Here is a 23,261-nt window from a genome sequence, read left to right as displayed (position 1 = left end):
ACTAGAGGTTATGTGGGGGTAATGCAGCCAGTGACGACAGGCTGTATCCTGAAAATAGCAGTGAGATTTCAGTTCTCCACACAGACAGATACTCTGGAGGAGAGGAGGGAATGAGTCAGCTGTCCAACCAACACGGGCCAAGATGGAGAGACAGAGAGAGTGGAAGATTAACAATGAATCAATCGGAGGTAGAGACACCACCATTGGAATAGTTAAACTGAGCTGAAGGACACCCGCGGTCTGAAACCCACGCCTTAACATTGAGAGTGGAGGATGATGCTCTTGTTGCTAAGGAATACCTGTTACCTTGGTGATAACGAGACATGTTTAAGGATGAGTCATCAAGTTTGAACTCGAGAGCGGTCAACCGTTCTATACGAAGTCTAAGTGGTCGAAGATGTTGGCGACACTGTGTGACTTTCTTTAACAGCAGGATACATCAACGATGTCGAATCCTAGACGGCATGCAGATGAAGTTATAATTCCAGTTAATCAAAAGGCAGGAGAGAGGACAGTAAAATGCAATAATGTCTTTTCACTGATGTTTTCAAGAAAGTAAACCATGTGATTTTCTTTTTTTCAGGCTTGGTAGATATGTGTCATTAAATGGGGCAAACTCACTTAGACCCAGATTTCCTCACTAGTGACAGGAAATAAATAAGCAGTTGTGGAATTCCTTTAACTGGTTCACTTACTTTTTTGTTTTGGATGGAAAATCAAACTTAGACACTCCAGCAAATAGACTTGGTTACTCAAAAGAATAAGAAATGGCCTCAAATACTAATGGATAAGGGTCGAGATGATTAATAGTTTGGACACAGAGCTGTATTCATACCAAAATTAGTATGTGTTTTCAGGCTAAATCTAGAAGTTGTTTTACACACTCGATAATTTCGGTGCTGCCTTGTCAAGTCAGCAGTTTTCAGCTACAAAGCTGTTCAGACAGGTTTACACAGTGTGGTATGTTGTGAGGAATTTACTGGTTGGACAAATGTCTGTATGATTGAAGAATCCACTCAGTTCCCATCTCCTCTCAGTGGATTTTGTCAAATGAAATCATTTTACAGCTGTTTTCTTGTTCAGTATTTCCACTACAGTCATGATGAGCTTCTGCAGATTACATGACAGGGCTGGTTTTCAGGTATGAATGATGGACCTTGGACATTGCTCCCTAGCAACAAGACAAGCGTTTCAAGTGGGCTCATAGTAAATCAAGTTTGAACAAATCATATTGTGCACGTGCAAATGTATGTAGGGAGATGCCCCATTTAGTAGTTCTTTTTGTTGTAATTTGCCAAGTGTGTGCTAAAAATCAACAAAAACGTGCTGGGCTGTTAAAAATGTAACACTGGGGCTGCAGATGCCAATGTGGAACGTCAGAGTTGAGAGGCTGAGACTGAAAACAGGCAGTTTGTGTGTGTGTGTGTGTGCGCGTGTTCAGATCTGTGCACATCACACTTACACGTGGGTTAACTTGTGAGAAGCAGCCTAGGCATGTCCACACACATAACAAGATGTTGAAGGATGGGAGGCACATTCTGCAGTTATTTGCTTCCACAGTCCAAGGTTATAGGCTATGAAACTCCTGTCTCAACCTGCGCTCTACGCTCACATGTACTGGAACAGCGCCACCAGTTTAAAAAATAATGATTTACCAATGTAGCAAGATATGCATTTAATGTCCCATTTCAAATATGCCTTGCTGCAGGTGTGGGCGATGCCTTGTAAGCTCAGCAACACAAACACACACACTCAGCGCCTTTTTATATGAACAAAAATAAATACTAAAACACGCAGGGCATCCCTGATGGTTCATATTTGCCTCTCCCACACTGTCCGGAGGCAAGGTGATCACACCCATGCACACACACACACACTCCTCAAGCTCAGTGTTTATGCCATCCAGATAATCAGCACAGCTCTTTCATTATACCCTCCGTAAGTTACTGCTGAGTTCACTTTGTCCCACCAGTGGCTAAACAAGCAAATGTTATGCCCGCACTGAGGTAAATGACACCTCTAATCTGTAAGAGTCGTGTTCATAAACCTTTATGGTGCTGTGGCATACTCATGTACAAAAATAAAAGGAACATGGCTTAGACTTTGCCTAATATTTGATAGCTTGTATGGATTGTTTTTGGATTGTTTTCGACAAGGACTGAATCCCTACCGCACGTTTCCACCCCCCATCAAAAAAAAAAAAAAAAAAAAAAGCATAACATGAAAGAAAAATCTTCAAATTGGACTTTTGCTAATTTTATTTAGATGCTGCATTGGTCCTCTCTTATTTTTTGTTCTGATTGTAGCAATCCTGTTCCACTTGTTCCGCAACTCTTAGTTTTATTTCCATGTGTTGCCCAACATTTGGCCCATCCAACATTGGATTTTAAGACACCGCTATTTATTAAACATCAAAATAACAAAACATGTGTCTGAACACATAAGCACACACGTGTACTTCAACATATGGTGCTACGAGAAATGTGTTCATATTCATGTGAAAAACCTCCAAATAACAATAAAGAGAGAGGGAAAAAAAATGTAAGTTCATCTCAGTAAACAATATAAATGATGTGGAGTATAAATACGATAGCTACAGTACATAGAGGAGGTGGGGGGGGGTACCCTTTGGTTGAGGAGCAAATCAATGCTCCTGGTGTGCAAATTAGTGCCAATTAGTGGAAGAAATTGATTACTACACCTTTTAACCAGAAGAGGGAACTAATCATAGCTGATTGGTTACCGTGAAACTCTGCATGCTGTCGAGCCTCATCGGCACATTTTAGAATCACTAGTTTAAATTACTGACTGCGGTGGTTCGGTTTACAGTACTTGTACAGAGTTTTCCACATTACAAACCTAATCTGAAATTATAAAGAAAAGATACAAACATTTTTAAATGTTTTTTTTGTAGTGGATATTAAACAAGGACACAGATGCACAATGTGACACTGTACAGTTCAGAAAGTACAGTACTGGTTTAGCACGATGTCATGATTAATAGCCTCTGAGGCATAGACTGGAAAGGTTCAGTGAATGAATGAGTGAATGAATGAATGAATTAAAACAGTGTTAAGAATGCAGTCTACATCGGTGAGATACTCTCTGATCAAAAAACAGGATGTAACACATCATCTTTATACAAACAAAAATCCAATTATTTTCTAATTACACGAAGGCCACACTGTATGCTTGAAGTAATGACCTCTGTTCACTGTTGTGTTTTCCTGCCTGCGTCCTGTTTGTCGCTGCTTGAGTTTTCCACTTGCTCAGCAGTAACGCCTTCTCCACCTCCACCTGTTTTTCAGAGTAATTTAAGGTGGAACGATGCACACTCATACTCCCACATGGGTTTTGTGCGTTAGGCTGTATAAAGGTTTTTGCGTGTCAAACGTATAGAGATTCAAAACGAGTCCATCTCTTCTGCCGCTGTCTCTGCTTCTGTTGTTTTTTTTTTTTTTTTCTGTCTGCTGCCTCTGTTTTTCTCTGTTTGTGTCTCTGTTTTGTTCTGACTGGTCTCTCTGCTTGTCAGCCTATACAACTCTCTCACTGCCTTCACGTCTCTCTATTTTCCCCTGTCTCTCTCTCTCTCTCTCTCTCTGTGTCTCTCTGTGCCTCTCTGTCATTGTCTTTTTCTGTATGTTTCTTATCTGTCTCTCTGTTTTTGCCTGCAGTTTTTTTCCAGCTGCCGTTTTCACTGCTTATTTCTATCCTGCCTGTCTTCCTCTGTCTGTTTATGCCTGTCTCTTGGGCTGTTGGTTTCGTCTTGAGTACACTTCTCTCTATATCTGACCTCCTGTTTCTTTTCTCTGTCTGTTTTTCCCACTTCTCTGACTATGAGTCTTCCTCTGCCTTGTTTCTCCTCATGCCTACCTCTTTCTCTTTCTCGGTTTTCTGTCTGTGCACCTGTTCGATTCGTCTTTATTCTGTCACCGTCCTTCATCTGCCTGTCTGTGTTTTACACTGTGGCGTCTTAATGTTTTTGCTGCTCGGCTTGAGTCCAGAAAGTTACGTGGGGCGAAGTGTTCCTACAGCCAATGGCAAGATGAGCTGTGTAAAAGCACTGAGCTAATAGACGTGATGTATGACTCTCTACGTGACTGCTTTGGTAAAGAAGCAGAATCCTACTGCAAGGACACAGCCCTCAACTGTGTGTGTGTGTGTGTGTGTGTGTGTGTCAGTTGTAAAATAGCAATGAAATCTCAATGCCAAGTTATCTTCTGTCCTTCACTGCTGCATTGGAAGAACCATGGCTGCTGCTGCTGCTGCTGCTGCTGCTGCTGTTGCTGCTGTGTGTTTGTGTGAGTGTGTGTGTTCATATGTTGGCCTTGCCACCGCGTTAACGCATTGTGTGCTGGATTCCCCCCCGCCCCCCCTCGCCTTGCAGTTGCCATGGCAACACACCAAGAGGCTCCATCATGTGTCTGCGCCTGTGACCGCAATTTTATAACGGCTCACAAGCGCTGGCTTTGTGTGTTTATAGTTTTTCTGTCTTGATTTAGCATTTGAGCATGTTGCCACTACTGTGAGGTGACGGTGAATAAGAGGTGTTCGTTGAGCTCTCTTCAGGCTCTGCTTATGTGGGGATTCTGATCCAGTCTCACAGAGACGTCATTGAAACCGCGAGTTGTCTCAAGGTGAAGATTCGATTGAGCCATGATAAGGAAATGTTAGATTGATTGAAAATGTCAGCCCTTTTGCTGGTAATGATAAGTGTGACAGCTATATTCTCACCTCCGAGCGTCCCACACGCTGTTTGCAGAACAATAGGCCTGTGACAGGAGAGCAAAAAGAAAATGAAATGTGGGAATGTCCCACAATCAAATTAACTCTGCATTAGTGCGTCCACACTGTGGGTACTATGTGTCCAGTGTGCAGTGGTAGAGTTTGCTGTTCAGTACTCTGAATTAGAGTTTCCCAACTTTTTATACTCGTGACCCTTTCAAACAAGTGTCTACATCATGTATCTGTTGAGGATAAAGGTCAAATCAAGAATGATTTTCCTGTGTTTTCTTTGAATAATTGCCAGCAGTCGTGATAGGTCAAATTATCAAGAAAAAAAGAAAGAGAAATGTCTAAAAGTTAAATGTGATTTTGCTTTGCAACAATGTCTTCTCTGACCCGATTGCGATTGCAACCCCTTGGAGGTCCCGACCCTCAGGTTGGGTAACACCACTCTGACGGACCAATGAATAGTAATGAACAGTGGGCTAATTAGCTCAAAACCGATTACATGCATGTCATTTGGTAGGACTGTAGGAGAGTGTTAACATAACAAATCTGGAAAGCACCATAGTTTGCAGTGTCCTCACACAAGTAGCACAGTGGCATGTTGGCGCAGAGGCCCAAAACAGAAAACGTTACAGGCATGTTCCCAAAATCTCCAGAAATAGCCATGTGTGCCATGGCAGCATCCTAAAGCAAAACGCTGAACCCCCTGCCTGATCAATCATTGTTAATCGCCCTGGATAAGAGTGCCAGCTCGCTGCTCAACAAAAAAAGCCAGGCCTGGAGAAAGAGGGAGCCCGTGCTCTGCAGCCTATTTTATGTTTTCCCTCTCATGGGCTCAGTTCCATTTTAGACAAGCAAAAGGAAGTGGAACGAGGCTGAAAGGACTGACCATGGACATTACCCACTGAAAAGTTACCCTCATCTATCTGTCATTGTATCTGATTATTTATCATCATCTCAAAGTCTTTAATCATGTCATACATTTTAAGAATACCAACTTGAATATCTCAAACAAGGACACGTTTTTTGCATATGATACATTTTTCCAGAAGAAAAAAAAAAGTTTGTTTTTCTCTGTGATTTTGGATGGTATCCATTTTTCTGCTGATTCATGTCTGAGGTGTTGGTGGGTGTCGACTGGTTCAACCTGACTGTCTGCAAACCACTTGCAGTTATTGAGCAATAATTCATTTTATGGTCAATTACACAACACATTTCTCATATTGAAATATCTTCGTTTATAATCCTCATCTCTAATGAAACAGAACGGAATCTGTCATAGCATGGGATCTGAAATTCTTGAGAATAAATAAAACAGACAATAGACCAGTTAAAATTAATGTGACCTGATTTTTTTTTTGTTTGTTTTTATTGATTGATTTAGAATACTTCAATGTTAGAACATTAATTGCAATTGAAAGAATACTGTGGTTATCAGTAGAGTATTAGTTTTCCTACATTACCTGTGCCTAGTTATGACCATGAAGACTTCTCTTGTGTTTTTCTCTATTGTCAATCTGAAAGCTGACTTTTACAGAGACTACATGGAACACTGGGCCATTGTGTTTTATTCTGCAGAAGAGGTTGTAGATGTAGAAGAACCACATCTACAACCTCTTCTGAACGTTTCTGCATATGATTTTTTTTTTGGGGGGGGGGAAATAAGCTCTGCATGAATTATTGACTTCATTATGTCAAAATGTAAAAGGGGATTTATTATAAGTATGTTTTGTGATTTTTATTTGTGCGTGAAGTCACTTCTTCATTTTTGACTTTTTTTTACTACATTATACTGTTGTGCAGAGGAGTTCTGATGATTTTATTGTACCGCAACCAAAAACATGTCCCTGATGTTGTGATGTCCTCCTCCTTTTTTGACTTTCTGTTGGTTAAATACAATTTTCTGCAGTTGCCACCTCATTCTTTATTTGATCAGCAACACTGACTATTGAAGGTCATACCAACTGTGTTTTTTCTTTTATTTAATCCAAACGCAGACTTGCGTCATTTCCTGAGCTCTTTTTTCTTTGCAGTAAAGACTTCTGACACAATGTGTTCAGCACAGCATATGTAAAAGGTTTTTTGAACTTAGCACTGGATGAATCACTGCTAAATGATTCTAGTCAGAAACAAGTTATTATTTTGATGTTAGTCATATGCACTTCAAACTCAGTCTACAGTTGCACTCGCTGTGAGTCACATCTAGAAATACTCAGAAAATGTGAAAAGTAAAATGTTCAGGCTGGGAGGTGGATTTCCAGTCAAATGCTACCAGGTGGTTTACCTGACTTTCATCCCACTGTCGTGTTTACAGGCCTGAGACCCAGCAGAAAGCGCCGGTGAGTGCCCCTCCTCCCCCGCCGCCCCCTCCACCTCCCCCTGAGCCGGCAGGGCCCCCAGAGCCGGAGGAGGAGATCCTTGGCTCCGACGATGAGGAGCAGGAGGACCCAGCAGACTACTGCAAAGGTCAGAACGACACAGAAACAGACAGACCCACACACACTGAAGTCGTCTGTCCCAGCCCATTGCTTCCACTCTCTACATCTGCCGTAGAGAGCTCAACAATGGGTGCCCTGTCTCACACCGTCTCCTCTCTGCGCTCCTGTCTGCAACTCTTTTCCTCATTTCTCCCTCTGTCCTGATGGGATCTGCAGCAGCAGTGTCGTTCTAGCCATCAGTATTGCCAGAAAGTAGCGGTAGATGGGACACCACTGTTTCAAGGTTGTTGGTTGTTGCCAGAAAGGAGTGGCAGTCTACTTTCCTGCAGTAGTTCGGGATGCAGAAGGCTGCTCTGTCTGCTGAGAAGGTTCATTTTCATTACACAGCTCTAATCATACACAATCATATCGTATAATAGCATTCATGTAGAGTCAGATGGTGAGTATCTCGTTTTGGAGGAAAACTGATTTCCACTTGTTTTTTTTTTTTTTTTTTTGGAAGAAGCACAGCCAAACTGTCAGATCTCACTTCAGTGAGATGAAGAGAAGAGAAAAGATCACATCTCTGTTATGTATTTTGGCTTCTTTTATTTGCTTTCTGTTTAAAACAAGTGATTCTCCTCATAAAGCCCTTTTTATGTTTCAGCTCTTTTATTTCTTTCTGATCATCTGAAGAACTTGGGGAATGTAGGGGAAACCCTACATTTGCAAATTGTAACCCTGTTAGGAGAAGTTCATATATAGTATATTATTGTTATTATGAGCAGATGTAGCGGCCGTAGTATTTGTAGTGTTCGGTTCACATATTTTGGCTTGCCCACCCTTCTTCTGTGTCTGTGCTATTTTACTTAAAATTGCACAATTTACCAAGTTTTATGTTCAATAAGATACACCTACAACAAATGCAACCCTGGCAAGTGAGACTCCTCTCTCTGCCAGCTGGTAGTGTCACTGTAGCAAGAACAAAGAGGATTTTGATGTCTCATTTAAGTAAATATACTCCGCTCCAGACTGAAGCATTACAAGCCATTACTGAATTATTGTTTTGTTCAACCTCTTAACAAGCGCCCCCTTTTTGTACACAAGCCCAGAAATGACATTCAGAAAAATAAAATGTTTAATGTTCTTGAACCCCTTTGATTGCAATCATGATCCTGGTCTCTTCTGAGAGGTCACTTTTAGGAGTCCATTATTATAAAGTCAGAGTTACTTTAAATGGTACCGGATTAAAAATGTACACATGCACATACATGTTTTGTTTCTTGTCTGTTTTTTATTTTACTGTTCTCTTTTGAATGCAGTGCGGTTACAAAATAAGCAACTGTTGTCACAGTGATATTGGTTTCTGAAAATGGTTCACACAGATAGAATCACGAGGCTTTGTGCTTTCAAGCAGTGTTTAATTTGTTTAATTCTGAGTTGAGTTGAAATGGACGGCTGATGGTTTAGGAAAAGCTACTTATAGGGGGTGAAATTCTTGTGGGTACAAATGTGTAGTGCTATATTATTTACATTACTTAAACACAAGTCATATTTGCTTATTATTAGATAATACGCAATGTACACCATAGCTGAACTTGATTAATTCTTCTTGATTAATTATTTTGCCTATTAAATGTTACAAAAGAGTGAAAAACATAAAAATAAAATTCAAATGTCGTTTTCCCTGAAAAACAATTCAAAACCATAAAATATTCAATTTACTGTCATAGAAGACTAAGAAAAGCAACAAATCTTCACATTTTAGAAACTGAAACCAGCAAATATTTGGCATTTTCTTGCATATAGCTTTGATTTATTAATTGGTTATCAAAATAGTGGCCAATTTATTTGCTAATCCACCGCTAATGTTTGCAAATGACTTTTGGTCAAATATTTTCCTTTTCCAAGCCTAAAATGTTACATTTAAAGAAGTTTTTCATTTGTCTTAGCCTCACTTGGATGCTACCTGCCTCTTTACTTTCCTCCTGCTTCTCCCTTTTTAATAATCCACAACATTTTCTCATTTCTCATTGTCTGTCTGTTTGACCTTCCTCCCTCTCTGCTGCTCCTCCTCCACTTCTTACTCACTAATGGATTTCATGTCATTGCCTTGTTATCACTGACAGTCGCCTGTAACCTTCATCTTCTCTCTCTGTCTCTCTTTATCCCTCTCAGGAGGGTACCATCCGGTGAAGATCGGGGATTTGTTCAACGGGAGGTACCATGTGATCAGGAAGTTGGGGTGGGGCCACTTCTCCACCGTATGGCTATGCTGGGACATACAGTGAGTCACACACACACACACATACAGTATAGTACAACACACACACACACACACAAATACGTCATAACCCAGAAAAGGCCCTCAACACACCCTGTCATACACTCACACACACACACACACACACACACACACTGAAACACACATGCACATAAAAGCTCTTCTTGCAGTCCTTCACTTCACCTTGCTGACGCACACACATATCACATAAACCATACACACCACACAAGCACCTGTTGACATGATCTGGCGCGTTACCATGACGATGGTTGCAACCAACACCGTCCTGCGCCGGCACCAAAGCCATCCATTTGCACTATGATGTTGTTTCTGTGTTCACAAGGCGACCCGGGTGGATGGATGACAGTATCATCAACCCAGTGTCACCTTTCACTGAGTCACACACACAAACTCATCTACTTATGTCACTGGTGTTAATTACACTAATGGTGGTCATGAACTAGTGAGATGGGTTGCTTTACACACACACTGCACAGTCAGACAAAGTCCTTGACAAATATGTGAAGGATGTCAATGGCCACTGGTCATATTCAGTGTGTCAGGATTATGACTTGTGTTGTTTTCTCTCCTCCCCCTAAAAATGAATAATACTCATAGAAATTCCTCCTTTTTCCTCTCCCTCTTGCTTATTTATTTGTTTATTTCAGGCCTGCCTTTTAATTTCTGTCAATCTTAAAGCAGCTATAATCAATATTCTTGTAACAACAATGTGTAAAATGACAATGTGACTTGCAGTGATAAGCCCATAGAGAATCGCCATGTGAGTCAGCAGCTCCCCTCCGCTTCATAGCGAGAAAAAAAGAACTGCACCAAACAAATAGACAAAGTTAGCAACTTGCTGGTGAACATGGTGGAGTGTTTAAAGAGCCAGATATTTCCCTCAGGCGCTGGTAGAGACCAAAAACGGAGCTAAAGCAGAGCAAACATTACATACATTACATTCACCAGATGGCCAGAGACACAACACCAAATGAATGATAGTGTGCTGTGTGTCTGTACTGTACAACTGTTGTTTGGTAGCCAATAGCATATGCAGCATTAGTTTTTTTTTGTTAGTTGCCAAATCAATCAAATAACTAATCATTGCAGTATTAATTGTTTTAGGTTTTGGTATAAAAACAGCATTGATCTGAATTGATTTCAGGAGAGATAAAGTAATATTGATGTATCGCAACAACATACAACATGACAAAAAGTGTGTTTAGTGCATGATTAGTGTTCTCTTCTATGTATAATGAGAAGAAATGTTTGTCAAAGAGAGGTGGAGATTCAGAGACGCTGCTCCCTAACACGGAGGCATTCAGGATTTTTTTTTAAATTGGGCACTTAAAGCCCAAGAGTGTTGAAACGAGGAATCAGACCAAAAGCCATTTTTTTGTAGAGTCTACTGGATTATATTTGCTCTGAAAGAACAGGATTGTTCTCAGCACAATTATAAATTGAGTTAAGGGATGGATTTGTTAAGGTCAACCGCAGTAAAATTAATTTGGATTATCTTTCTTTTCTTGCATTTGCTTAAGAATATTATCTTCTAAATTCCCTTAACCACTTAAAGTAAACGTGGTATTTTGTAAAAAGTATTGATGATAATGTTGTTTTGTGTATACCTGGTATCTCTGGTGATCTACACAGCAGGCCACACATCATAGGACAGTATGCAAGGAAACTCAAAGCGGTCTCAGACACCACCCTGATCGCTGAAAACACTCGGTGAACGTTGTATTGTGTGCAGCAGAACAACTGTGCGGCAGGCTTTTATTTTGATGGACTTCTACCGTTAGTCTTAATGTTATTTCTATGTTATGAAATTCCACATGGTCACATTTGCATTTCCAATGGCTGTGTGGGCAGTGCGAACGATAGCTGAGCAAATGTGTAATAAAGACACGCTGAGCAACATTTTTCTATCAGTTCAGGTGGTAATTCTTATTTTCTCGTCTCTGACATGAACACATGAATCCTCATCACCGGCTTTAACAACTGATTCTTGTATAAGTCGGTATAAAATTAGCTTGTTTGTGTTTGTGCGTGCGTCATTACAGAGTGAAGAACTTCGTGGCGATGAAGGTGGTGAAGAGTGCCCAGCATTACACAGAGACGGCCCTGGATGAGATCAAACTGCTGCGATGTGTGAGAATCTGATTAGTTTGACATTTAAGTATTTGGCAATCATTATTATCATCTTCCTTTGTTCTTTTGTTTATTCCTTGTTTTCCTCATTTTGTCTTTCCTTCCTTTCTTGCCTCTAATTACCATCCCTCTCTGCTCCTTTTTCTCATCCTTTTTCATGCTTGCCTTCTGTTCTTTTTTTCTTTCCTCCCTCCTCACATCCCCTCTTCACACCTTGCATCTCGCTCACTCTGTTTCTTTGTAAACAAGACACACTAAAGATACGCTGGTCATTTATCTTGCATTGTGGGTGCAAAGGACAGTCATCTTTGAATCAATTTTTCAGCATCTTTATCTCTGACATCCATCTCCCTTGTCCTCTTCTGCTGCTCAATTATTTTGTCCTCGTTCCCACTCTTTTCCTGTCTCCCCTCGACCTTTCTTATTCTCTGTCAGTCATCTCATTCCTTCGTTCTTGCTTTTTTTTTCATACGACTTTCTCCTCCTTCCCTGTTTTCCCGTCTTTTTCCGTTCACTCTTCTTTGTTTTTATCCTTTCTTTATCCTACCTGTTAAGGAGAGTTTTCATTGCTGAGATGAGAAGTTAAAGGCACAGATGCAGATTAGGGACTGAGCTTTAACTCGGCTGAGTTTATTCTTCATGAGACAGTCTGATTGTGTATATATACGCGAAATGTCATCAAAACACCATTCACTTCACGAAGAGAACATCATGTGAGGCAAACCCTTCTTGCATCACCCTAGACGCCCTTAATACAACACCAGATTGAAACATAGGGTTGAAACAGGTTGACACATAAACAACACATACATTACTTATCAGAGATACTAACAGTATAGGTCTGCTTGTACAAGGGATGCTCATTCCGGAGCACATATATATGAAATTGCTGTGTGAGAGTGTGTGGACTAACTAACACCACCGTTGTCATTCAGTCATTCAGTTTCATCTTCCTCTCCTGTTTGCTTCATCTCCTTGTCCTCTTGTCCTGCAGGTGAGAGAGAGCGACCCCATCGACCCCAACAAGGACATGGTGGTTCAGCTGATAGATGACTTCAAGATCTCTGGGGTCAACGGCATACGTATCCCAATCAGAACTGTGTGTGTGTGTGTGTCTGTGTGTGTGTGAGTGTGTGCGAGTGACAGAGATATGATAATATGAGTCCTTGATTCTCCAACCCAGATGTGTGTATGGTGTTTGAGGTGCTAGGTCACCACCTGCTGAAGTGGATTATTAAATCCAACTACCAAGGTCTGCCGCTGCCATGTGTCAAGAGCATTATCAGACAGGTAAAGGCGCACACACACACACACACACACACACAAACCAAATGTATTTATAGACACAAAATCTGGATAAATTACAATATGTAAATGACTATTGCAGTTTACAGAAGAGTGGTGATGCAAATAAAAAATAAAGTAAATGTTGAAAGAGTGAAAAAACGAGAATCAAATCAGTATTAAATCTGGTCTGACCACAACAGTAAATCTTCGCTCAGGTCAAAACATTGCAGGTACAGTAATATCAAACCATGGAATGTCAAACAACTTTGCAAGTCAATGCAATTATTTCCAAATAGTTATCATTCTTGGAGCTTTTCCCCAGTCCACAAATGCAGGACTGATATACAGTAGCTCAGATATGCATGGTATTAATGTTATTAAACATCAACTTTATTGATGTTTGACTATGTGTCTTCCATGATCCCTGTCTGACCACTGTCTGGACAAAGACAAGCTTAAACTCTGTCTCTGCCTATAATATCATTACAAAACATCATAACATAAAAACCAAGCCTGCTGCACCTATGTTGTTGGCAGTACTCTTCTTATTCTGTGAAGCAATGTTACTTCCTTGCATTACTAGCCTCTGAAAAATAGGCAGAAAGTAGGTTTGGGTATCATGAAACATGCATGTGTATTATAGTACTGAGGCTTAAAGTAAGTATCTGAGGGGAGGAGGTTAAGTAAAACATTCTAAGTTATTCAGTTTTATGTCCAAATACTGCTTGTAATACTGCAGACGAAGACGAAAGGGAAGGAAGATAGTGGATGAGGAAATATAATACATAGACAGCAAAATTCACACCTAAGACTAAGGCCTGCTAATACAGTGCATGCTATTGTGCTCTTCACACTTCACACCTCAGTATCACTGCCATCCTAGAATGCAGGACTTTGAGACATTTTCCCCTCAGCCACCTGATGAGCATGTTGAAGCTTTTTAGCCATTTCAGCCACTGCCAGCCTCTTACCTCTCAAAAGCCAGGCTGAAGATGAGTCGAAATTAAATGAGGCTGCTCCCCGCTTCAATCTCAAAGCCTCTGGACAGAATCAAATGAGAGAAACGGTGAAACAACAACATCAACAGCCTCTTCTGTGGGCCCTCAGAGAATGGCAAGCATTAGAAGAATGGCTAATTTGGCTCACCAAAAGGGAGAAGGAATGAAAGGGAGAGAGATAGAGAAGAGGACCTAAACAGGGGAAGATGCTTTGCCGGCATTTGTTTGAGTGTATACACAGCTAAAGGAGAAGTGTGGGCATGTTTTTCCAGTAATAAAATCTGTGTCTGTTTATCTGAATATCTTGTAGGTCCTGCAGGGTCTGGACTACCTCCACACTAAATGTAAAATCATCCACACAGACATCAAGCCAGAGAACATCCTGATGTGTGTAGATGATGCCTTTGTTAGGCGTATGGCCATGGAGGCAACTGAGTGGCAGAAAGCTGGAGCCCCCCCACCTTCTGGATCCGCAGGTAGACACAAAAGCACTTACCCTGTGTGTTTTTTAGGATTTGTGGGCATTTTTCATCTTTATTTGACAGCTTTAGTTTGAAGAGGATTGACTGAGGGAATTGGTATTTATAATAAATTAAGATAAATCATGAATTGTCAATGGTATAATCATTATTTTTCATTCAATCATTTTTAGTATTGAAGTGCTCAGTAAAGAAATAGGATTCTCAGAGAAGCCTTCTGTGCTTCCTCCTCCTTTCTTGCCTTTTTGTACCACACAGAGATATATCTTGCTTTTTCATCTACTGTCACCACGTTCCTCCTCTGAAAAAAAAAAATAATAAAGTTCTTAAAAAACAGCCTTTAATAAACTCGACATGAACCCTGTCCTCCTGTTGAACCCCTCGTGAGCTGTCAATTTCTAGCATTAGCCAAAGGACTCCATTTGAGCCTTAGGGTAACCAATTATACCGCTTACATTTCTACACAATTAAAGTCTTGCACAACACCCTCAACTATCAAAACAGGAGTGTGAAGTAGTGACAGAAGCTGTCTATGATTAAGTTTGATTAAATGACATTTTATTTGCATTAACCGGATTGCAGACATGCTTTATAGAAAATTCTACAACTTCTACAACTGCTAGGTTGAAGCTACATTTGACAAAAACTTTGACTTTGACAAATACTTTGCATTGTTTGTTTTCTAACAAGTTAATCGGGGGACATATCTGGTGTACAAGAAATGCTGTTTGATGTATCATTGTACTTGCTGAGCTGCTAAGCTGGAAACCCGCAGTAGATGACACAAAAATCAGTCAATCCTAGAAGGAATGTTTTGTGAAGCAGGTTTGTCTGTAAAGCGTGCATATTAAGAAACGATTTATGGAAAATATGGTCTAATGTAACTCTTTTCGGGCTTATTATCCAAATTGTAAATGATGTCTGATGATTCAGGTGAGAGAATACTATATTATATAAGAGCTACATCCTCACCCACGAGAACAATAAACCGTTAATTTTATGGATCTGGGGCAAGCGAATAAGACTGTGGGAGTGTGAAAGATAATCTCCACTTGTGCTTCTCTCACTTCACCTACAGATTCTTTATGTATCAGGTCCACAAAGGAGACAAGATCTAATGAATTCTTTCCAGACGAGCAGAATATTGAACGTACTGTAATGTGAACTCGGCTGTGTGGCGGATTGATGCTGGTGACACGCTGAAGCCTCTGATTGTTGTTGTTTTTCTTTCTGTCTGTCAGTTAGCACAGCCCCCCAGCTCAAACCGGTGAGTACAACAGATGTGAGTATGAAATGAGAGGAATGCACACACACACAAACATAAGCACACACACACGCACACACAGAATAAGTCAAAAATGTGATCTCCACTGTCGCTAGATACACATGGAAGTTACTGAGTGCACTACAGTATTTGCAGACAATACTTAAATATCTTGGTAGTTTTTTTTTTAGATTGCTTCTACCTCTCTGCATTAGCAAAACTTTTTGTGTAATTAATCTTCAATAGGGTTGCAGCAATTTTCAGCCATTCAAAAGACATTTGATGAAAATAAGCAAATTCATAACACACACTCTTATACTGTGGCTGTGAAAACCATAAATTGCCAAAAAACATCACAAATTCATGAACTATACCTAATTTCAAATATTTCTTTATAATATTCAATATTTCTGACAAAATAGGCAACAATCATTGTTAAGACATCCTCAGTCATTAGTTATTAAGAGTTTATCCTAAACTCAGCTAATTTGCGTCTTCAGGACTGTGAGGGTTTGGTTTGATCAGATTTGATTGACAGTCGTCTGGCAACATGAGCAAACAGCCTGTCAACTCTTAGCAGACTTTTATTCAAATGTCGCCAAATCCCGACTGATGCATGGATTGAAAAAAAATGTGGCGCCACCTTTTTCCAAGTCAGTCCAGCCCACTTTAAGCCAGTGAGAAGAGCACAAACAAAAACAGATATGCAGAAATCTCTCTTAAAACAACCAAAGCTGTGCTAGTTTTGGCAATGAATTGTGTGTTTATGAAAAGTAGGTCTCTGTCACTCAGACCAAGAAGCTTGGAAAATAGGTTTTTCAGGGCCTTTAAGAGGTAGGAGGATTTTCTCAATCCATAAATGAAATAAAAATGATATTTTGAGATATATGGTTTTCATTGAACAGCAATGATATACTCTATTCAAAATGTACAAATATTTATCATCAATACAAAGTGGAGGGATTAAGAAACATTACTTACACATCATTACCCAACAATCAATCAAAATGTTTTATTCCCAGTATCCTATTCATTCATGTTTTTGCCTCGTCTGTGACGGTCCCTCTTCCATTTTTTTTTTTTCCCAGGTGGGGAAGATTTCCAAGAACAAGAAGAAGAAGCTGAAGAAGAAACAGAAGCGGCAGGCAGAGCTGCTGGAGAGGCGGATGCTGGAGATCGAAGCCCTGGAGAGAGAGGCCGAGAAGAAGGAGGAGAGAGCCAAAGAAGGGGAAGAGAAAGGGGAGAACGAATGCAGCCTGCCCTCACCAATGCAGCCGCCGCCGCCGCCGCCTGTGGGCCCCAGCATGGCTCTGGGAGAAAGCGACGACGATGATGACGATGAGGAGGATGGGGACGAAGAGGAGGAGGAGGGAGGGGAGAGGGAGAGGGAGAGGGAGAGGCCCGTCAGGTTGACAAATCATACATGTGAGTCATGTCATCCAGAGAGTTTTCTTCAGGTTGTGTGAAGTGATGCTGAATAATAACAACAAATACCTTAATTAAACACACATTTCCCAGAATTCGACTTGCCTTGTTTAGCAATTCATAAAATTTGGCTGTGCGACATGAATTTGATGTACGGACCTTCTGCAGTAGGGTTTAAAGATTTTAATTCTTTGTTTTAATTTTGAATTTTACCCACTACACATTGACGTCTCACAAGCGTGCATGTACATCTTAGTTTTCAGAAATGTTGGTATTGATGCGTAGTTTGGCTCACACTGGATGGATGTTATCTTTGACTCTTGTCTCTTTGCGGGACTCAAATTGTATTTTACTTTGCATTTATTTAATGTCACCAGTCTGGTATTCTTATTTCATTCATAATAGGCATTCATTATTAGCGATTCATTATTAGTAGTTTAAACATTGTTGGTGTACAATCCTGTCGGTGAAATGCACTTTGAAGGAAAAGTGAGCAGCATATTTAGGTTAGCTTGTACTGTAGAAGGATGATTATTCTAAAACCAAGCAGTGGCTTTGACAGATCTGCAGCATTAGTGTGTGCATATGTGTATGCAGGTTTTTGCAGTCTGTCTATGAATGAATAGGAGGTGGATTGGCTCCAAGCTCGGCCCACGCTAGTCCCACTGTGTATAGGAGGCTAGGCTGATTCACAAAAAAAAAGAAAAAGGAAAAAAAAAACAGTCTTTCTCCGTCTCCCTCCTCCACCCTCTGTCTCTCCACCTTCTGTCTCTTTCATTCTCCTATTCTGTCTTTTTCCTCCTTCTCTCCAGTCTTTATCCTCTGTTCCTGCTGTTTTCCTCACTGCCCACACTGTATTTGGTATATCTCCTTCCTACACACTACCTCTCTTAACTGTTTCTCCTCTCCTCTCTATGTCAGGTGCAGCGCCTCCCCAGGAGCAGAGCGAGCCACCCCACATCAGCGACGAAGACCCCGATGAGGAGGTGGAAGAGGAGGACGAGCCCACGCCTACTGCTGAAAATGATGGCCCCATTCCCCCCAACACAGAGGAAGGTAACGGAGATCCAACACAAGCGGAGGTGGTGGAGGAGGAGGACGAGGAGGAGGAGGAGGAGGAGGAAGGGGAGGAGGCAGAAGAGGAGGAGGAGGAGGGAGGAGGAGAAGGGGCAGAGGATGAGAACGAGGAAGAGGGGACAGAAGAGAAGGTAGAAGAGGAAGAGGAAGAAGAGGAGGAGGAGGAGGAGGAGAAAGCGACCGAACGAGAGGAGAATGAGACAGAAGAGCCAAAGAGTGAGAGCAAAGCAGAGGAGGAAGCCGTGGTAGGAGAAGAGGACTCAAAGGAGCAGGAGGGGGAAGATGAGGAAGATGAGGAAGATGAGGAGGAGGAGGATGAGGATGAGGATGATGACGATGAAGACGAGGATGAGGACACGACCGCGGAACTCCTCACGGACACCTCCTGCCCTATCAAGCCCCACAACAACAAAAGCAACTTGGCCAAAACCAACGGTCATGTTTTGTTGGGATCTGAGGGACTGAAACCAAACCCCGGCACTCCCCCGCCTCCCTCGCCCACCCCCGAGCCTCTCCTCTGCCCCCTGGTGGAGTCCGAGCTCAGCTACACAGACAGGGACAACTCTCTCAGCTCCGGTTACGAGATGTATAACGGCGAGCTGGCTGAGCCGGGGCTGACCAACGGCTCCAGTGAGCGCCACCGTGTCACGATGCCTCTCTTCCCCGACTTGCCCCTGGATCCCATGCCGGGTAACCCTATTTCTGTCGGAACGGCAGACATTGCTGGAGCCAACAGCCCCACAGCTGACCGCAGTCGCACTGTGTCGTCCTCCAGCACAGGAGACACACCAAAAGGTAAGCGCTTACTGTATATCCACTGATTTACACAAATAAAATAATTCTCTTCACACATAATTACTGTAATTACCTCAAGAAACCCATCACGGAGCCCCAGAGTGTTCATTTTACACGTCATGGTTGTAATAGGTGGCAGGAGGGCTAAGGACTGTTTGTATTTTTCATACTTACATACAAAACATTTACCGTTTTCAGGATTTTTTTCTCTTCAAATGAATGGATAGAATGTTGGTGTTGGTGGGGTTAACTCTGTAATTTCTCTTATTGCCCCCCTCAGAGCCTGGTTCTGTTCAAGGTTTCTTCCCGTTAAAGGGGAGTTTTTCCTCACCACTGTTGCCTAATACCTGCTGCTGACTCATGTGGGCATTCTTGAATCCTTAATTTTGAATTCTTGAATCGTTGGATCTCTTTCTCTTAATTAAAGTTTGGTCTAGACCTGCTCTTTATGGAGAGTGTCTTGAGATAACACTTGTTATGAACTGGCGCCAAATGAATTAAGATTGATTGATCGATTACTCTTACTTCCACAATTTCCACTCATACACGATATCATTTCATTTCATCACATTATAGAAGGAAACGATGTAACTATCTAAGCAAACGTACACGTTTCATGCTATGAGGCCCAAAGTACCTCCTCACTTACTCCACTGTTAACAGAGACCAGAATTTTTTTTTTTACTTTTATAACTTTACTTATTTCCCACATTTTTGACACCATAGCCACATATTTTACAGCAGGGCCGCACTCTCTCACACTGTAAAAATCTATTCAATTGGAATTTCCGCTCTTTGAGTAATAAGCTAGCGTTTGAGTGGTGCCTCTCAGCTCTCTTATCCCTCTTAAATGAACTGAAACACAGATGGCATTTATAAACATTTTAACATTTTTCAACTGTATCTGCTATCGCAACTCTTTTCATTGCTTCCTGCTCTTATGTACATTTCTAGTAAGTGACTCTCAGCAGTTAACTTCAGTTGGTGGATTTATAAACTGGTGACACACATCCATGCATGCTCAGTATCTCACAGAAACAGGTGTAAGTGACAACAATAACACACACACACACACACACACACACACACACACACACACACACACACACACACACACACACACACACACACACACACTTCTACTTCCACTACACAGCAGCTCATTGCAGTGCTTTTAGGGCTTAGAGTGTTTTAGCCTTATTACATCTAACACACTTGAATGACACCTTCACTAAACTTAAGCTCTTTCAAGTCCTTACATTAAAACTCTCACTTTTCACCCTATATTTTGCGTCCTTCATCCCTTCCCTACCATTCCGAGTCGTCATGGTCCTTGAGCTGCTCACTCATTCTAAGTTAAGCCAGCAGTGCAGTTTAACTCCCAGTCATCCATCAAGCAATGCTGTTCAGCTCTCATCTGTACCTGAGGCAATACTGTCCCTTTTCCAGCTTTGCATTACTGCCGCTGAGCAACATCCAACAAACCAGGAGGGGTTTACATGGCTGAGCCAGGAGTTTTAAAATCTTGACATATTTTGAGACAGGAGATAGAGAGATTTAATCGAACTGCTGTCAGTCTCAAAAAACGGAGAATAGTGCTGCATTCTGTCACACAGTGTTATTAAAACCGTCTTTCCAGTGGAGACAGACAGAACACAAATAAGCCTCACTGCTGCTGTGATCACCTAATTAGGGCCCGAGCACCCAGCGGTGCGAGGACCCTATTGTTACAGATTAATACTGTTGCATTATTTTAGAAAGTCAAACACATAGGTGTCCAGTTATACTGTATAGTTACTAAAAGTTAATCCACACCTTTAGAATCATGGTATAAGAAAATATACAGCCACATGAAATGAACCACTTTTGAAATTATTTAAGAAAAATTAAACTGATTACCAATTAAATGTGTTTTCATCATTCTTGTTCTCATCATAACAGTTTTGTTGGAGTTCATTCTAATTTCATTATAGACATTTTTGTTCAAAATGCCCTTTATGAAAAGTCAATTATTATTTCATAATATGCACTTTTGTTTAATGTCATTTTATAATGTCACATGGAAGTTTTATATTAGAATATCTACAATTAAATAAGAACTAATTCAAATAAAACAGTTAATAGTTTCTTTAAAAATATCACAGTTTATTGGTTGATTTATGTGTTTCACACAATTTATTCATGTGTTTATTTATTTCATTATTATTTACGTCTTTTTCTATGTGGAATGAATAAGCCCACTATGTAGAGTGGATACTGCTTGACTCTACATTTCATCTGTATCAATAAGCTTTCTTTTATATTGTATAAACCAGTGTTTTAATGCTGTCTAATTTGTGCTTCCTTCTTGCCAAAGTCTCTTCTCATCAATTTTAATGTAAATCTTAGTGAGAACTTTACTTGAAAACAGCATAATAAAAATTAGAGCTAATTTAGACGATGAATAAGCCTCACTGTATTTTGATTTTCTATCGTACTTTATAATGTCCTGCTAAAATAATCTAGTTGCTCATTATTATGTTTCAGCGTCCAATGATCTCCTCTGGGTATTATTAATGACTCACCACCACTGTTACTTATCCACCCACTATTTATTATCAATAACTTTCTAGTTCTAGGGTCACTTCAAGGATCCAGAGCTTAATAAAGATTTTAAACAAAAAATAATCTCATCAAGCACAAACCCCACATAAAGTTTTCCAGGTAAATAACAATCTAAACAGGTCATCAGCACTAAGTTGGGACTAAGCTTCTCTTGTTTGGATTCTTAGTTTAGAAAGCTGAAGGTGGTTCATAATAAATGTCTGTTAGTATGTTAGAGTGTGTAAACTCTTCTTGTCTCTAATCGCTGCATGTGTTAACCCTGTCCTTTCCCCCTCCCAGTCAGAGCCAGAGCTGCAGATCTCCTGATCAACCCACTAGACCCGCGTAACGCCGAGTCTATTCGAGTCAAAATCGCTGATCTTGGAAACGCCTGCTGGGTGGTAAGACACAGTGTCTGGGATTATTTGATTTAAATATACAAGGTTGAAGCCATTTACAGTCTGCTTAGAAACCTGATAAGATTTAGTGGCAACCAGTGGGTCACAGTAAAATTGTCCTTTATTAATGATTATTGACATTTAAACTCAAAAAAAAAAACAGCCGGTCATATTTAGTATGTAGTAGTTTATAAAGAGAAGTTTTGCATATCTTTTATTGCTAAAAAATACAATAAAATTACAATCCAAAGAGTACATAGACACTGGAATCACAGCTCCATTCAATTTTATTATCGACCTTTCAACCAACTAACTGGCCTTCCTCAGGGAGGAAAGGAAGGAAATGTATAACAAAATGACCAGTGACATTTTAATCATTTAATCACATTCACATGTCAAGATATCACTGTTACGTAGAAAATAAAAATCATTCATTCAAACAGATAGAGACTAAGTGTCTTCCTCAAACTTCAGCTCAGTAGGTCACAAAATGTAACACTCACTCAAAGGTAATAAGGTGGGTGGCATTGGTTAACAAGAGCCATTGTTGTTGTTAATGTTTTATTTTTTATTCAACGTTAACAAGGATATTTGAATGTGATAAGATGATTAAGATGTCACTGTTGCTACTAACAGTATGCCATTCGTTTCCTCGCTAACCGTTGCCCATCTCCTCTCTGTACAGCACAAACACTTCACAGAGGACATCCAGACGAGACAGTACCGTTCCATTGAAGTCCTGATTGGAGCTGGTTACAGCACCCCTGCAGACATCTGGAGTACTGCCTGCATGGTGAGGACAGCACATACATACATACATACATACATACGTATTTACTTCCTTTTGAATCATACACACACACACACACACACACACACACTCAGCGTAGACTCAAGTACAGTACTCCATTTGATCTCTTGTAGGCTTTTGAGCTCGCTACTGGAGATTACTTGTTTGAGCCCCATTCTGGTGAGGACTACTCCCGTGATGAGGGTGAGTATTTAAATCTTTATGACGCACACACACATATTTAATTTCCAGATATAGCAACATAGAAAACTTGTCATTTGAAAGTATTCCACAGGGGTTAGCTGAATATTGTATCTGAAGTCTGTAAGCTTGATCTACGCTATATTATTGATGCTGACTTGAGGGAAAATGTTCTTGTTGTACAAAAATATACGAAAGCAAAGTGTCTTGAATAGTTAATGAATGGTTTTAATTAAAAATTGTAATTGATTTATTGTATTTTCATATGAAAATTTGTGTTATGCAGCTATTTAACTTCAATTAGCTTCACGCACGTTCTCCACTGGTCAGGTGCATTGCTTCTATCCGTGCTCTAACACGACAAATGCAGTGATGTAGTTC

At 40.6% G+C, this 23,261-nt stretch overlaps 1 protein-coding gene across 3 annotated transcripts in view; it reads left to right on the top strand.

The window, feature by feature from the left end:
* Nucleotides 1-23,261, top strand: part of srpk2 (SRSF protein kinase 2) — a 66,073-nt gene that overhangs the window by 34,459 nt on the left and 8,353 nt on the right. For 2 of the 3 annotated variants that reach the window (XM_070830108.1, XM_070830111.1), the window contains 12 exons: nucleotides 7,046-7,197; nucleotides 9,327-9,435; nucleotides 11,496-11,583; nucleotides 12,578-12,665; nucleotides 12,767-12,873; nucleotides 14,179-14,344; nucleotides 15,589-15,629; nucleotides 16,700-17,036; nucleotides 17,958-18,908; nucleotides 21,792-21,892; nucleotides 22,575-22,682; nucleotides 22,814-22,883. In XM_070830108.1, the coding sequence (XP_070686209.1) occupies nucleotides 7,046-7,197; nucleotides 9,327-9,435; nucleotides 11,496-11,583; nucleotides 12,578-12,665; nucleotides 12,767-12,873; nucleotides 14,179-14,344; nucleotides 15,589-15,629; nucleotides 16,700-17,036; nucleotides 17,958-18,908; nucleotides 21,792-21,892; nucleotides 22,575-22,682; nucleotides 22,814-22,883 (2,318 nt within the window). The remainder of the gene's footprint in view (nucleotides 1-7,045; nucleotides 7,198-9,326; nucleotides 9,436-11,495; nucleotides 11,584-12,577; nucleotides 12,666-12,766; nucleotides 12,874-14,178; nucleotides 14,345-15,588; nucleotides 15,630-16,699; nucleotides 17,037-17,957; nucleotides 18,909-21,791; nucleotides 21,893-22,574; nucleotides 22,683-22,813; nucleotides 22,884-23,261) is intronic. The other variant, XM_070830110.1, reaches the window with a different exon arrangement.

The sequence above is a fragment of the Pempheris klunzingeri genome, chromosome 5 (genome assembly GCF_042242105.1).
Source record: "Pempheris klunzingeri isolate RE-2024b chromosome 5, fPemKlu1.hap1, whole genome shotgun sequence".
Lineage (NCBI taxonomy): Eukaryota > Metazoa > Chordata > Actinopteri > Acropomatiformes > Pempheridae > Pempheris > Pempheris klunzingeri.
This window is presented reverse-complemented; position numbering and strand designations above follow the sequence as displayed.